The sequence below is a fragment of the Panthera tigris genome, chromosome B2 (assembly GCF_018350195.1).
Source record: "Panthera tigris isolate Pti1 chromosome B2, P.tigris_Pti1_mat1.1, whole genome shotgun sequence".
In the NCBI taxonomy this organism is placed as follows: Eukaryota; Metazoa; Chordata; class Mammalia; order Carnivora; family Felidae; genus Panthera; species Panthera tigris.
Window position 1 is genome coordinate 106935784 of NC_056664.1, and position 18174 is coordinate 106953957.

General features: G+C 38.1%; 1 protein-coding gene across 1 annotated transcript in view; it reads right to left on the reverse strand.

The window, feature by feature from the left end:
• MAN1A1 (mannosidase alpha class 1A member 1) overlaps nucleotides 1–18174 on the reverse strand; it is a 162220-nt gene that overhangs the window by 115426 nt on the left and 28620 nt on the right. Inside the window, exons 2-3 of the mRNA XM_007078774.2 lie at nucleotides 7553–7649; nucleotides 5161–5276 (exon numbers count right to left, since the gene is read on the reverse strand). Coding sequence (XP_007078836.2) covers nucleotides 5161–5276; nucleotides 7553–7649 — 213 coding nt within the window. The remainder of the gene's footprint in view (nucleotides 1–5160; nucleotides 5277–7552; nucleotides 7650–18174) is intronic.

Genomic DNA, 18174 nt, shown 5'->3' on the forward strand with positions numbered 1-18174 from the left:
TATAAAACAATGATTAGGAGAGTAAAACAATACAGCTTCCCTGAATTTTATTTACTAATTTTAAGATGAGAAGTACTATCACTTGGATGTTACTGGTAAGTGCTTTTTTAAGGGAAAATATGGCAACACCCAGAGAGAACTATAACAAATATGTTTCAAGACCTCTCACATTAGGAATAGTATTATAAGAAACAGAAATTTGAGACCTGTGGCTGTGACTTTTAAAGTATATTTTGAAAGACATAGGCCAAGATTATCAATAACAGTTCTAAAATGGTATTTTACACAAGTCTGTCAATTATTTGGATAAAATCTTGTTAAAAAACAAAAATATAGCTTTAAATAAACAACATTAAATGTCAGTATTTAAGCAACCACTCAAGAACAGTCCAACTGCTTTATCTTGCAAGTAAGGAAGCACAAAAATTGGCTCTTCTCCACAGCCTAATTTCCCCTATTAGATTCCCTCTGCTTCCTCACAGGTCCCCACCGCCCACGGAACACATTCATGTCACCTGGTAGTGGTCTGAGGTCAGCCAACCACCTTCTGTTACCTTGCCTGTTAGCTTGAGAGGCCTTTACGCTTTGTTCTTTTAAATAAATGATTCCACAGTTTCTCAGACTACTGCTGGTCATGAAAGCAAAGAATTGTTGCAGGATTTGGGGAGTTTTGGGGAGCAATTCTGTAATTAAAAGACAAGGGACCTGGATACTATTCAGGTCTAGCATCACTGACATCTACTTTCCTGTCTTCAATCATTCGATCTTGGATAAATGAATATGGTAAAACTGCAAAATTAATTACAGAAATATGTTGCATTTATTTTCTTTTCTTTACATTTATTTATTTTTGAGAGACAGAGACAGGGCACAAGTGGGGAGGGGCAGAGAGAGAATGAGACACAGAATGAAAAGCAGGCTCCAGGCTCTGAGCTGTCAGCACAGAGCCTGACTTGAGGCTCAAACTCAAAAACCGTGAGATCATGACCTGAGCTGAAGCTGGACATCCAACCAACTGAGCCACCCAAGTGCCCCATATCTCTATACACTAACAATGAAGCAGCAAAAAGAGAAATTAAGAAAACAATCCCATTTACAACTATACCAAAAATAATAAAATATCTGGGAATAAACATCACCAAGGAAGAGTACTCTAAGAACTAAAACCCTGATGAAAGAAATTGAAGAAGTCACAAATAAATGGAAGGATATTCCATGCTCATGGATTAGAAGAGCTAATATTGCTAAAATGTCCATACCATCAAAGTAATCTACAGATTGAATGCAATCCCTGTAAGAATATTAACAACATTTTTCACAGAACTAGCACAATAATCCTAAAATATGTATGGAACCACAAAAGCCCCCAAACAGCCAAAGCAATCTTGAAAAAGAACAAAGTTGGTGGTATCAACAACCCCAGATTTCAAGATACACTACAAAGCTGTAGTAATCAAAACAGTATGTTACTGGCACAAAAACAGACACAGAGATCAAGAAAACATAATAGAGTCCAGAAATACACATTTATTTGGTCAATTAATGTATGACTAGTCAAGAACATACAATGGGGAAAAGATAGTCTCTTCATCAAATGGTGCCGGGCAAACTGGACAGCTACATGCAAAAGAATGAAACTGGACCACTTATACCATACACAAAAATAAATTCAAAATGGATTAAACACCTAAATGTGAGATCTGAAATCATAAAATTCCTAGAAGAAAGGATAGGCACTAATGTCTTTGACATTGGCTGTAGAAACATTTTTCTCGATATATCTCCTCAGACAGGGAAACAAAAGCAAAGTTAAACTATTAGGACCACACCAAAATAAAAAGCATTTACACAGCAAAGCAAACCAACAAAACAAAAAGGCAACCTACTGAATGGGAGAAGATGTTTGCAAATGATGTATCTGATAAGGGGTTAATATCCAAAATATATAAAGAACTTATACAATTTTAGACCAAAAAACCCCAATCTAATTAAAATATGGGCAGAAGACCTGAATAGACATTTTTCCAAAGACATACAACTGGCCAACAAATATATGAAAAGATGCTTAACATCACTAATCATCAAGGAAATGCAAATTAAAATCACACAAGATATCACTTTACACCTGTCAGAATGGCACAATACACAAGAAATAACAGGTGTTGGTGAGGATATGGAGAAAAAAAACCTTTGAGCACTGTCAGTGGGAATGCAAATTGGTGCAGCCACTGTGGAAAACAGTACAAAGGTTCCTCTAAAACGGAAAAATATAAATATCCTCTTAACAAAGGGGAAGGGGAGGTGAAATAGATAAAGGGAGTTAGGAATATATTTATCTTGATGAGCACTGAGAAATATATAGAATTGCTGAATCACTATATTATATATCCAAAACGAATATAACATTATGTTAATTATACTTGAATTAAAGAAACAAGTAAAGAAAGAAAAAACACTGGATAACAGGAGGAGAAAAAAATCATTTGATTTTGACGGAATCCAGTTCCTATTCTCCCAACCTTTCTTGAGAGGGGTTGGGGGAGGGAATACATTAACCATTTTCTCTCCCATAGATAGCTGATGACAAGCCCTATTTAAAGGTAGGTATTTTAATTTAACTTATAAATAACAAGATGGGACAGAGATATTAGTAAGAGACGACAAACCCTCAAGAAGAAACAATTTTTTTTTCACTGCTTTGATTTTTCATTCTCAGTTCTATTGATAATATTAGAGCTATCTATCACAAGTCATTCCAATCAAATGGCTGTAGAACCTTGAGCAAATCACCAGCTCCCTGGGTCTGTTTTCTCATTAAAAAAAAAAATTTTTTTTTTTTACATTTATTTATTTTTTGAGAGACATAGAGAGACAGAGCACAAGTTGGGGAGGGGCAGAGAGAGGAGGAGACACAGAATCTGAAGCAGGCTCCAGGCTCTGAGCTGTCAGCACAGAGCCCCACGCAGGGCTGGAACTCACAAACCGTGACATCATGACCTGAGTCAAAGTCGGACGCTTAACTGACTGAGCCACCCAGGCGCCCCCTGTTTTCTCATTTTTAAAATGAAAGAGCCGAACACATTGATCTCCAAGGTCCTTTTATGTTGGAATATGTCTCCTTTATATTCAAAATTCAATTATAAGGCAGATTAAACACAGACTTATCTAAATGTCCTTTACGGCAGTGATCTCCAAAATGGGGCATACAAGGCAATTAATAAGAAGGCTGGAACAAAATATTCATTCTTTAAATATATATATATATATATATATATATACATATATATATATATATATATATTTATTTATTTTAGAGAGAGGGAGAGAGTACAGATGGAGGGAGAGAATCTTAAGCTCAGCATGCAGCCTTGAAACAAAATATTCAAACTTTTAATTTATATAGGTTTTTAATGCAAAGAGTTAGGAAAAAGATTTAGTTTTATCGATCTTTAATATTCTGACTGACACTGTTGTCCTCACTGGGTCTGTGAGAGAACAAGAGCTCCACAAAGTGGAGGTGTTGAGAGGGAAACACTCTTTCTATGTCCAGTTTCAACATACAGCATGTTGCTTGTGCCTGGTTATGGAGATTTACAGATACTATCGAATGCTTACCAGATAGACAAGAAGCTTATAAGGCTTTCTGTGAAACAATCTCTGATTAAAAATACTAATAATGCAAACATAAGTGAATGACTAGAACACAGCTGGGCCAACAGTCTTCTGCTTTTTTTTTTTTTTTTTTTTTTTAATTAAAAAAAAATTTTTTTTTAATGTTTACTTATTTTTGAGACAGAGAGAGACAGAGCATGAATGGGAGAGGGTCAGAGAGAGAGGGAGACACAGAATCCGAAACAGGCTCCAGGCTCTGAGCGGTCAGCACAGAGCCCGACACGGGGCTCGAACTCACAGAATGCGAGATCATGACCTGAGCTGAAGTCGGACGCTTAACCGACTGAGCCACCCAGGCTCCCCTCTTCCGCTTTTTTAAAACAAGTTTTTTGCCAATCTCATCATGAGGCAAAACACTGATTATGGAATTAGATGAGCTGCCCTCCCAAATCAAAATTATCAAGAAGTTCTGAAGTGTCCGCTCTCCTTAATTCTGAACCTTTTCCTTGGTATACAATAGATTTTGATGTATTTGTTAAGAATGATAGTACACGCACAAAGATTTTTAAAGGCTTCAAATACATATTGACAACATTTTATGCAGACAAGGGTATAGAACTAACAAATTTTGAAGCCTTATTTATGTGACAGTGGATGCATATTGAGAGTTTAGTGGAGGTCTCCTTGGTATTGCAGCCTTGGCAGCCACATAGCCTGTGGGGGGCTTTAAGCCCACGCAGTCACAAGCAAATCCAAGTTCCTGGCATGACTCCCCCAATCGCCCTTGTGATCAGTGGTCTCCCTAGCCCCTCAGGGCCTTCCCCTTGTGCACACCTTAGAAAAGACTCCGGTGGACCTTACCAAAACGTAGCTCTTTCCGGTACGAATTGACCAATTTGACTCCAAAGCACTATACCCACCCTACTAAAGGCATGTGCCCCAGGTTCTGTCTATACTCTGTCTGACCTCCCTGTGTGGCCCCTGGAGGCCTGCTGCGTACCTCCTCAGGACCCGTGAGTAATAAGCTTCTCTACTGCAGTTTCTCTTGTGGTCTTTTGTTGGACTGCAGCTCACCACCTGGTACCCTGTACTCCAATTAACAAAAGTTAATTTAATAAAATGAAAACAATGTGCCATGGCCCACGGTGCAAAAGCATGAGCATGGAGCCACACATATTTCTGCTAGACTCACAGCTCTGACACACAACTAACTGTGTGATCTGGATAAGCCTCTGAGGCTCCAATTTATAGCCTGTACAAGTGTGAAAATAATGGCCATCTCATAGGGTGGTTATGGTACTTGAACATCAACACTTGGCACATGTTGGCCTTGACAGATTTTAATTTCTTTTTCCTTACTCCTAATTTGCTAAAAAACAAAAACATGTACTTCCACAGTAACGGGGGCAAGAATATAGTATGGTACTATTTAAAAATGCATTCTTTGTTTCTGCTATGGTATATAGCACAATAATTGGCCCCACAACAGAATTTGTCCATGTTAAACTGAGATTTAAAAACTGAATTGGCAATTTTTGTTTAACTCACCACATTAAAATCTAGATTTTCTTCAACCCATGATTTTGCCTCTTCAAATTCATCTTTCATTTCCATTATAAAAAGTGTATCCAGGGCATCTACTATTGTTGCTCCTTTAATACTACCTGAAAATATCAGAAAAACATTTATTGATTAAAATATTTGACACACATACAAGCAAATTGACCATTCTTGGAAAAGGGGAATACAGAATTTATTAATAATAGTAATAATGAACACAGTCTAAACTTCTTTCAGTAAAAGAGAGTGTAAAAGCTGCATCAAAACCAAACTAACAATAATCACAGGCTATGAATTGATACACTAATCTTTAAAGCTTCTTCTGAACTTGTATAAAATAATCTCTTAGACATTTCATTTGTGACTGAATTCTCCAGCAACAAAAAATAGATCTGAAACAAAGGAGCAACACACATATTAATTTGAATGTAATCACATCAAAGTGCACCTGTGCAAAATTTTTAAATATAGTTAGATCTAAAATTATGATAGCTCTAAGAAGCCATTATTCTAAAATGGAATTCACTCTCTTTGAAGGCCTGACTGATCCTAACCTCCCCTTCCACCCACCCACCCCATCTTGACTTTATGATTCATTTCCTTCGAACTCCCTTGACATGAAGACTTTACATTGGTCTTGCATTCATCACTTTCTGCCTTCCATTATAATTACTTGTATGCATCTCTTTTAGCCTGTAAACTTCCTCAGAATGGAAAAGACCTGTCTTCTTCATATGCACATTCCATACTAAGAGACTTAGTATGTTTCGATGCTTAAGAATAATTTAAAAAATCATCAACATGTTAAAAAAGAACAAAATAATCTCTTTGACAAAGATTTTGACAAATTTACACAAAACTGAGTTATTAATTATACAAGCAACTTTTATAGGGATAAAAGTAAAAACAGAATTAGATTTTAAAAAGTTATAGGAAACAATGAAAAAACAAAGGCCTCTGAGTCTGCATGAAGCTTCTAAATTTGTCTTCAATTCCTAACTCTCAACACCCATGTTAACTGGTCACTGTGTCCTGAAAACACTACTTTATAAAAACATCTGAAAGCACTTCTGTCACTACTCCAGGTTTGGGCTCTCTTCCAGGTCTGCATCACTGTGACGGACCAACCAGTCTTTCTTCTACTCTGCCAGCTCTCCCTAACTGTTCTTACAATTCTCTTCTTCCCACCTGGAATCAACTTCATATGAATATCTGCACTTCAGACGAATATCTACTGACCCTTCTAATGCTCTGACAACTCACTGTTTACACACAGCTCTTCTGCCCAAGGCCATGAACTCTGCAAAGACTTGTATTGTGTTAACACCAGTACTGGAAGGAGACCCAAACACATGGAAGATCCTGAATAAATGGAAAAGAGGACCACAGACTCTGACCTTAGACACACCTGGGTTCTGCCCCAGCTCAGCCTGTTAGTACGTGGCTCACATGGGCAAGTTATGCTCTGAGCTGCATCTTTCTCATCTATAAAATGTGTATAATAATGAGGTTAAGGGAGATGACACACAAATGGCGCTTAGTGCATAATAAATGTCAGTTGATTCTGTTGTTTGTTATATGATTTGATACTATTTAACACCTTCAGTTAAAGTATAAAAAGTCACATTTTCTATGCGGAATTAAGAAGTGTTGGAATAAGACTGTATCCCCTTCATCCTATTACTTACAGGCAAAATTGTGCAGGATAAAAAAGAATCAAGTGTGAGGAGAATGACAATGGTAGCTCTGTGACCCAAGGAATCCACCTAACACTTCTGTTCCCTAGCTTCCTCACGTCACAATGGGGTTGCTATTAATACCCACCGTACCAAACATAAAGGGATGCCGTGAGGACAAAATGCAATGAAGCATGCCAATGCAGGTAAATGGACATTCAAATAACTGACCATCCATTCTCACTTTCTCTTCCACGGCACAAACAGGAGAAACCCAGAGCTAAAGTTGAGAGTCACCAAGATACAGTGAAGATCACCATGGCAGGCTGGTGATCAATAAAGCTTATCGATAAAGACACAACTTTACCTAACAAGAAACAGTTAATGCGGCCGACCAAACGCTCCTCTGCTGGGTATCACCCAAGGAGCTAAAAATCTTGATGCTGCACCCACAGCCATTAAATGATAATCTTTGGGACTGTTCCCCAGGCATCAGTATTTTTTTTTAAAGGTACTCAAGTGATTCCAATGTAGAGTGCTCTGTCTGAAGGACACACTATGCCCAGTCCTTGCAGATAATTGCAGCAGGTATGCAAGTTTCCTAGCAACATGGCCTGGAGGGGCACACAAACTTTACCACCCACAAGTTCCATCAATCGGAGAAAAGTTACTGTCACTAAGAAACCAAAGCACATTCTACTCACCAAACAAACTGCTCGAATGGCCTTCTTTTGATATAGGTTTCAGTTCATTTAATCCCCAGGCATAACGTTTATAATTATTCCAAGCATGTTTCATCATCTGAGAAAAAGAAATGAAAATAGGATTATAATTTGAATTTAAGATGTTTTTGCTATGAAATAGATCATTCACTGAGGACCTAAAGGTTAAAGCCTTAAAACTTATGGCTTAGTTAAAAAGATGATGATTAATTAAAAGGGTGACAATGGTATGAATAAACTAGAATACACACACACACACACACACACACACACACACACACTGTCCCTTTATATTTACAAACGGAGATTTCTTTTTTGAATCTAGAGATATCACTTTCAAAAGTCATTTCCCAGTAACAAAATTTAACTTACCCTTAAAGGATGAACCATTCTTACATTTATCTATTTTATTCTCATGAAAGATTAAATCTGCAAAGACTATATTTAAGATTCTGATTTTTGCACAAGGTTCTTTGTACTTTGTCAGCCTCATAGTATATAGACAAATATCCAAGGTTATCACTTTAAACACTTTGATGTATGTTGACCAAGTTAATGTGGAGAAGTCTATGGGAAATAAATGAAACTCTATGGTTATATTTAAATCTGGGGAAACTTCAGCTTGTTTTAATATAATCAATCTTGAATTGTATAGATATCTGTGTACCTGTATAATAAAGACTGATCCTGTATATTCCCAATCTAGATTCCTTGTACCGGGATTATTTTTAAAGCCAAACTTCTCTGTCATACATTATATAAATTATTTTTTATTAATTTTAACAAAATTAATTTATCTACATATAATGAAAACCAAATTAATTTCTCCTGGCTTACAGATAAAGTTCCGACCTATTGTGCTAGACACTAACTCTAGTAGAAAGTGAATGATTTTTAAGGAGAGAAATTGTTCTAAGAGCCTGTCAAAATAGTCGTATAACCACTGTACAATAGCTGTAGAATTTTTTTTAATGACTCAAAGAATATATATAATTAGTTTTGTATGCATTTCTTAAAGAGGGCTGGGAACTCTTCACCTGTCAGAATTTATTCATGCCATTATTCCCAATCCATTAGCAAAATAATTAAAATATGGACATAACCTAAAAATGTTCTATTCTGGTTCCATATTTTAAAATATCTTAAAAAAGCATCACCTAAAGTTGACAAATACTTTATGCGGGCTGTTTATAACCAACATCTTCAGTGAGATCAATACAATTTTATTAATAAGAAAATTCTTCATAATTCTTCAAAATTCTTCAAAATTCTTCACAATAAACATCTTTTGTTAGCCAATTTGTACTATCTTCTTATCCCACCACTATCTCTATGAATAATAACTGCTAAGAATCTGTACAATTTGCTGGGTGCTCTGCTAAATACTCTATGTTCAGTATTGTACTCAATTCTCATTACAACCCTATGAAATGTTGTATTACTATTGTTTGGTAAAGAAATTGAGGTTTGCAAGTTAAAACCCAAACATCTTTATTCAAAGTCATGACATTTCTCCACAGCTGAAGAGCCAGGGTTCATCCCCATGTTGGCCTGACTCCAAAGTCATGGCATTAACCAACATCATCTTCCTTTAATGAGTCAGCAACAGAATCTTCCTTTGATGAATCAGATTGTTGATCCTGCAACAATCAATAGAATGTGGACAAGGAAGTATTTTCAAGACTTTTCTCCTTATAATTTTATTGGAAGGTATAATCGATTTAAGGATAAAATAACATGATTTATGATTCCTATAATACCACTGATTAGTCACGTAATCATGGATGAGTCATAGTTTTTACAAGACTTTCTTTGAAGTAATAGGATCATATTCCTCACCGGGTATATGTAAGGATTACATGAGCACAGTCCATGATTGCACCTAGTGTATGGCTTTGCACATGGTGGGTAATCACCTGTTTACTGAATTTAAACTTATACTGGAACCAACTAAATTCACATCACAGAAAAAGAAACCAATGCCCCTCTGAAAAGACCAGGAATATGAAGTCCACAAAAACACCTTGAGATTACATCTGAGTTTGATTTGGTTTTCCCATTAAGTGTACATTTGGTCAACTTCATTCCTGTAAATTTCCAGACATTTTATAAATTCAAAAGCTTTTGAAATATACCTGATAGAAGAACAACAAAAAACTCTACGATGATTTGTTTCAGCTCTGAGTGGAAACCAGTGTCATATACTATTAATGACTCAAAGATGGCATAAATCTCTCCCAGAGAAGATAGATTGTTGCTTTATCAAAAGTTATCATTTATACAATGTACCACTAGTACAGAACTTCCTTGAGTTACCTCTGTAGTGTGTGTATGTATATATATACATATATATATACATACATATATATATATATATATATATATAGGTGTGTGTGTGTGTATATATATGTGTGTGTGTGTGTATATATGTGTGTGTGTGTGTATATGTGTGTGTGTGTGTGTATATAATCTTTTTTCCCCAAGGGAAAATCTGACACTAATTGCTTGGCTTTCTGTATTTCAAAAGTTGCTGTGACTTATTTCTCAGAATGGGTTCCTCATCCCATGGGATTTTGAGGAGTTAAAGAGAGAGAAAAAAAAGAAAACTCTGTGGTCAAAATGCCTTGAATGGAACATAAAGAGTGGCTTCTCCAGGAACTTATGAAATGAGGAGGAAACACCATATTGTTAAATGATTCCAGTGTTTGATCACCTCTGGAAATGATTTACCAAGTTAAAGCCAAACAGAAGACAACGTGTGTGTGTGTGTGTGTGTGTGTGTGTGTGTGTGTGTATAATAGTGAGACTGAACTCACAAGTCATATATAAAGTCAACTTTGTAACTAAGGCTATGACTTATACAAATATCTGGAAACATCAAAATGCTATAGCTTCTAATTTTATAGTATTAAGCCATTAGTCAGCTGAGGGATCTTGGGGATGAAGGCATTTAATCTCTCTAGACTCAGTGAGCTTGTGAGCTGACAGGACAGAAGGTCACTTCCAAAATTCAACTATTAACAAAGAAGTCCATGGACAGGATTAATCTCCATCTTCACATGTTCCTTAATTTTGTTTTGTAGTCTTTCATCAATTTAATTAGAGTTCTACAGCTTGACATCCCAAGTAGAAGGATTAAAATAGGCCTAAACTAGAAGTTGATTAGGACTTCAAACACAGTACTGAAGCCCTCATGAAAAAAAAATGAAAGCATACCAAAGATTTGTATTTTCCTGAATGTTTATATTTGCATTAGTGAGAGGCACAGCTAACACATGGTGTGAATGGGAACAAACAGAAGAGAACGATACAAAATTCTATTACAGCAATTTATTATCTTGACCCAGAGAAACTGGAATTAAGACATAAAATATCCATAAAAGTAGCTTTATTTCTCCTCGACTCTACTCTCATGGAAGATTCTTCCACTAGCACTTTCTTTTCAATTGGCAACAGAGTTAAGTAATTAGGCAATGTCATTTATTGAGTGTCTGCTCAATAAATGAATAATAAGATGCTAAAGCAACGAAGGGGAAGTGTACATGACTCTATCATGCTTATAATCTAATAGATAATGTATGGAACCTTAACATTATCCATTCGTACATACTCATAAATGTTTATAAATGTAACAGAAGAAGAGAACTAACATTGTATGTAACTCTGCTATCACAACCAATGATCTGTTTTCCATTTTATGTCCTGACCTAATCAGTGACATGAGAAGCCACAAATAAACAAAAATATGCTTGAATTTCCCCAGGTAAATATGGATTTCACAGCTTACATTTTTGTTGCTAGGAACTACCCTTGAAAATGTTTTTATTTGCTGATGCTTTCAGCAACCATATAGTCTTAGGTTGTTCAAAATAGATACATTAAAAATCTTTTTGAATATCTCACTGTTTTTGCCAGACAGATCTTATGAAGACTTGGGCTTTTGCTGCCTCCTTACAAAAGTCTGCAAGCTCAAGTCCCACTTGTAGCTCTGTCCTGTGTGGTCTTACACAAAATTTCCATCATTTGTACAGTGTGATTGAAGTAAGTCCCTGGTCTCAGCTGACTGATCCAGGGCCTGGTGCCTGACCCAAAGGCAGACAACTAAGGACTGGCCATGAGCCCTGGAGGTGAGGTGTCCAGATATGAAGCTCTCTGTTAATGGCTGGACCAACCCAATCATCTACTCTACCTATGAAAGTGTAACAGAAATATTCACAGAGAATCCAGAGGCCAGAGTGACGAAGAAACAGAGAAGTACAAAAATACAAAGAAGAAAAGCCATGAAAAAAGGAGTTCTGAGGCAGATGAAACCATGAGGGAGATGGAAGGTGAGGAGAGAAAAGCAAGAGGCTGGGAGGCAGACAGGATGCCCCAGGGGAATTAGGTTAGGTCCTGGAGTCACTGCAGAACTACAAACAGTGCTGTTGAATCCTGAATGTTGATGAATTGTTTTCCTCCACTCCATGAGGTGTGGCTCTGCCCACCGAGGCTGTTTACTTACTTTCTCATGTGTCCTTATAGAAAACCCTCTCACTTATTGAAGACATATGTAAGAGAGCGGCCATAGGTGTAGGCATCTGACAAACTGGGTTCATATCCAATGGCAGCATCATTAATGTGACTCTAAATGAGGCAACTAATCTCTCTGAACCCACTTTCCACACCCATAAAATGTAAAGGAATATAAGTACTAGCCTCACTGGTTACTCTCATGATTAAGTAAAATAATGCATGGAAAGAGCTTAATATATTGCCTGACACACAGTAAGTACATGATAAATTGTAGGCACTATACTTATTTTTATTAAAAACCTAAGTATGTCTCTGATCATTGTAATCTGAAAAAGCATCATACTTTTTCCTAGTAACATATACAAATAGGAGGGGGCAAATATACATAAAACCAGGCAAACTTATTTAGTACACAAACTATAAATATACACACTTAAAAATATATACAACTATTTGATATCCAAAAGGTAGAAGAAGAGACAATGAGAACCTTTTCTACAAAGGGTCTTTTCCAGATGTAGGCAGTATGGGTCAATTTTAGTTCTGAAGGTTCTTGTGCCTGGTTTCTTGAAATGTTAGTTGTGCCCGGTCTGCTTGTGTAGGGGGTTTTCTTGAGGGATGTGGGGGCTAATCTAGGGCATCGATATGCCCACAATAAACAGTAATGCACAATAAGCTTTACTGCGTGCTGCCTGGACTGGGCTCATGGAAGATGGAAGTCCCTCACAGCAAGAGACTGTCCAGAGGCTTAAGGAAAAGAGGCCAGCCTCCTTAAAGGAAGGACGGCAAGGGAACTCCCAGGAGAAAGGGAGCTTATGTGCTAAGTGACTTCACTCAGAAGCATGGGAGGAAGTCTGTGGGTGAAAGAACTCCAGAAGGCAGTAGCAGCCTGGGATATTAAAACCACAAGGCCCTCTCTTATCAATGGTCAACAGATGCTGGGTAAGGTTTCATAGAGTATATAAAGCAGGCAGGCTCTAAATGGCTAAAACTCTGCTTGTTTGTTTTAAATAATTGCATGTGTAAAAACCTGAATTTAGTGTCAGTGGGCTATTGAGCTAACAATATTTCAGACTACAGTGGACACATGAGCAACTCAGAGGCCATCTCTGGCTCATTTATGTGACAGCTTGCCATGTGGTACTTAAGGGAAGAAACTGTAATCCAGTGACACTCACATTCCCCCTGTTCTAGAGGACACGAAGGGCTATGTTTGGTTGAGGTGAGGTCTAGGGTGTGAGGTCAATCAACCTCACTGATTGTTAGCTCTTAAGATTATACTTACAGTTGATGTTTTGAAAAACATGAATTTTAAAGCTGGACAGTAGATTCCATCAAACTTTGCCTGAAATGACTTGATTGTCCCATGAAAGTAACTTCTGGAACTTTCAGATAAAATCTCAACACAGAAAATTTTTAGGATCACTTTATCCACCTTCCTTCTTTTAATCTTTGTGGACTGGAAAGTGGAAGGAGGAAAAGATAAAAAGTAACTTCAGGGAATTAAGTCACAGCTTCTCGAAAACCCATTCTTATCCACTGGAGAAGAATCTCTAGATGTGGGAACACGAGAAAACAATCTACCCACACCTTCCTCTTATCTAAAGCTACACCTGCCTACATTCCCCTGTGAGAATGAAGGCTGAAAGGACCACAAGGAGCACCAGACCAGGGAAAGACTTGGTGCTGAGGCAGCTGTGGAAACAAAGCAGGCAGGCTTCCACCGGCAAAGACAGAGCCCTGCTACCTGACTCTGACCTCACAAACCCTGTTTTCTCATCTTTAAATAACAATAGTCAGTTGTAACAAAGGTACCACTGTGGTACAGGACGTTAATAGTAGGGTATGTTGGGGCACGGATAAATGGGAACTCTCTATATTTTCCACTCTATTTTGCCCTGAAAAAAATAACTGCTCTAAAAAATAAAGCACATATTTAAGAAAAGAATAACGTTACCTTCCTTACAGCATGGTCAAGAGATCAAATTGGATAATGCACCTGGCTGATAGAAGACGTCCAATGAATATTGCTGGCCTCTAGCCACACCACCTCCTCATTTCCCTCCCAGGCCACAAGAATTAGAGATAAGGGAGAACAGCCTGAAAAAAGAGGAAACTCAGCTACACTCGGAGTAGGCAAGGCAATTGAGGGAGAAGTGAATTAACAGGATAGAAAAGGAAAGAGGCCAATGTCACCTAGAGGTGACAGAATGCAGAGCTTGGTATGTATGACAGGATTCACAGAGACCGCAGGCCTGGAGTCTAACACAATTACAGTGTTTAGCATCCTCTCACTAACAGGCATCAAGATGCACTGAAGACAGTCCTAGGAATGATGCTCCTCCTGACACAGTTCTTCACTGAGCAAGGCCCGAGTCCAGTAACCTTCGATCTGTCATTGCCCAGCATGAAGAAAAACCCTCCTAGCTATGACAGTTTCCAATTTTACCCCATGTCAAATTAAAACATTCACTCATGAGCCTTGCTCAATTTATCTCTTTCAAATGCTGAAATATATTAGTTCTCTCTCCCTTTCTCCAAGGCTGCTAAGGTGTTCTGTTTCCAAGATTCCTTTTCCAAATGTTACAATGACAATCACTACTTATGGAGTACTTTTGGTGCCATGATGTGAATTATAAGTGAGGGTAGAGTAGGACGCCAGATTTAGGAAATAAGAAGATTCCATGCGACATACTTACATAAAATATATATACTTAGGTTTACCTGACATGCAAATTTAACAGAGTCCTGTATTTCATCCAGAAACCCTGAGACAGAGGAGAGAACCATTCAATGGCTGCTTCTGTGTCCAGGGCCAGGTCCCTGGCTTGTGTCCTGCCTTGCCTTGGCCCTGAAAGAGGGACTAAAAACTCATGGGCCAGATAGAAGCAGAATGGCCAGGTCTAGAGCAACTGGAAATGACAGGGAATGTGGTAAAACAAGAGTGAAGGCCCTGACTAAAGCCATTTATAAAAATTACTCAAAAAAAAAACTAGGCTTGCTTTTAAGGTTTTGAGCCAGGTTTTCCAGAGCTCTAGAAAAAAAAAAAATAGTATGCTAGCTAAGGGAAAAAAAAATCTGTGAGGCACAGATAGCCCACAGACAGCAGTTTGCAACGCAGTCCCTGGTTTGTAGGCACATGTCTAAACACCGCTCTGTGTTTAGGTCTGTGGGCATGTTGTTTGCCCACATGCCCTCAATGGGCAGCTCCATGGCACAGGCTGCCCTCACTGCCTGCTCTTGGACTGTCCTGACCTCACCTTTGCTGGCGTCTCTTTGCCAAGAATTAGTGGAATTAGCAAGGTCTTGAGACCTGAGATGTGTAAACCATAACGCATACACTTCTCAGCAATTCTCTTCTGCCGGATTTCACATTTTAGAAAGCACTTAGAATTCTAAATGCTCTGTTTTACAAATGAAACTGCAGGAGCTGAAAAGGAGAAAGTGGCTTAACTTTGTCAATCATCTACCACAAGGCACCTTGAGGGGGAACTTGATAACAATTTACCTCACAATGTCCCTCTGGGGTATGAGTACCCCATTTTACAGATGAGAAAGCTGAGGCCAAGCACAGCGCAGAGGAGCAGTAAGGCTATAAACTCGCCAGTTCTCATTCTTGCCACTACAACATTTAAGAGAGCCTCAACTTTTTTTTTTTTTTTTTTCTGCTTGTCAACCTTAAGACAACTGTCCCACTGCTCCAGGCACACAGGGCGGCCCTATCTGGGGTCTAAGGAGACACGGCCAGGCCTGGCACCAAATGCATTCACCAAATCGAACCGGGTTTGTGAGTCAGCTCAAGGAAAGAAGCTTGAGGCACCGCCTCTCCCCGCCTGCCTTGCATCCTTCATGACCTTCCTTCCCCTCCATATCAGGGCTCCCTCCACCTTATCCCTGCTCTTGTCCTCCTAGTGCTGGGGGCTAACTGCGCAGAGAAGATGGCCACCATGCTTGTCACTGGATTTAGGGAGAACTGTGGATCCCTCTCCTTCACACCAAGCTGCAGACTGTACCTACACCTGCTCCCTTCAGCTCCACTAGTTCCTGAGCTTTATCACCACCACTTGGGCTACTGTGGCCAGTTTTTCTTCGCTCCTTTTCTTTCTTGTCTCTGTGTGAACAATTTGCTTGTTACGGAGTACTTGAAGCTGCCTCTTAACCACCGAGTGGATATATATGTATGCATATTTTCTTCACAGTTAGATGTCCTGAGTTCTCGCACAGCCAATTTTAGTATACTTATTTTTTTAAGACAGCAGGAGATACATAAAGGAGGAGTAATTATTTAATGCTATTGTATGAACCCCAGTGGGCCACTGAGCATTAATTCCCCAGTGAACTGAAAGAGTGGTTAGCAGTAGCAATCTCTTTAGAAAGAGTGAGAATGCCTGATAAAGCCAGTTTTAAAAAATGAGAATTCTAGTTAATCGCTACTTGTGAGGACAGACTGTCCTTTTTCTAAGTATCTCATTCCCTAAGAAAGAGCCAGTTTTTCTAGATCCAGCTCAGGGAACTCGATCATATGATTTTTAATGGTTCTCTTTCTTTGTGACCAAAATTCTACATTATTTTATAAAACTTCTGTGCAGTTATCAAGTGGAAGAGGGTACAGGGCAAACAAGAAACAAAAACCCTCAAACCAAAAAAAAGAACCCCCAAACTTGACTAAAACGTTCAATACATGTCTCTAAAATATTCTAAGGGATAGTACGTTAGCATCTCAAAAGTTAGAGGTTAGGGGGTGCCTGGGTGGGTCATTTGGTTAAGCATCTGACTTTGGCTCAGGTCAGGTTCTTGGGTTCAAGCCACACCTCAGGCTCTGTGCAGACAGCTCAGAGCCTGGAGCCTGCTTTGGATTCTGTGTCTCCCTGTCTCTGCCCTTCCCCTGGTCTTGCTCCATCTCTCTCTGTCTCTCAAAAATAAATAAACGTTAAAAAAAAAACTTATAAAAAAAAGTTGGAGGCTAAGAAAAGGTTTGTTGATATGTGAATATCTAGTACCTTCCTTTTCTGGAAAGAAGCACTATTACTGAGATTACTGAGAAGGTTTTCTACATCAATGAGCTCTGCATCAGCCCAGGGCCTATCACTTGCAGTTATTTCCTCATCAAAAGTATCTGTCTTGTGTTTAATGTCTATGGTCTCTTAACACAGAAGTTGTCACTCAAGTTCAAAGGTTCAACCTCAGGGTTTTGGGTCTGTCTGATTGGTTTTTAATTGACCTAAAATTGCATTCATTAGATTACCCCTGCTAAGACCTCTGTGGTCAATGGGACACCAGCCGATCTTCCCTGCTTGGTCCCCAGGCAGAGTTGGTAAGGGTTTTCCAAACTGGGAAGCATCAGCAGCTACAGAACTTGCTAGCCATCAAGACTAAAATGGTATCCCCTGCTGGGATATCACGAAGCTCTCTTTATTCTAAGATGGAGATCTGAAATATTATTCCATAGAAAACAAATACTATTCTCATGGAGTGTCTCATCTCAAAAGATTTTTTAAAGTTTCAATATTTGTAATAAAAAAGCAAGTCCAAACATCTTTTTAACTCATGCATGTCATTCTACAGTTTCAAATTTTCACTGCATTTACCTTTTTGCATTAGTGACACAATGATTTTTTCGAACTGACATACACTCTCTTCAAGGGATTTGTTTATGGGTTTGTCAAGTTCATAAAGACAGATAACCTTTTATTTGTTATTTAATATTCCTTTTTTAAACTTTACAAATACCATGAGTTAGAACATAATTAATGATAAATGAAAAAAATTAGCTTTAATTTTATATAAAAATGGGCAAAAATCAGATATTTATTTTTTTTAGTATATTATTTTCTTATTATTTTTTAAGTAAACAAACTAGCCCTAGATGTCAAACCCTGTTCTGCTTCAGCTAGCAAGAGGGTTACAGGGCACAGGTGTTTCCTTTTTTTTCTTCTGTGTGTATATTTTTTAAAGAGACTTTATCTCTAAAAAATTTTTTAATGTTTATTTATTTTTGAGTGACACAGAAAGAAAGAGAGAGAGAGAGAGAGAGAGAGAGAGAGACAGACAGACAGACACAGAGCATGAGCAGGGGAAGGGCAGAGAGAGAG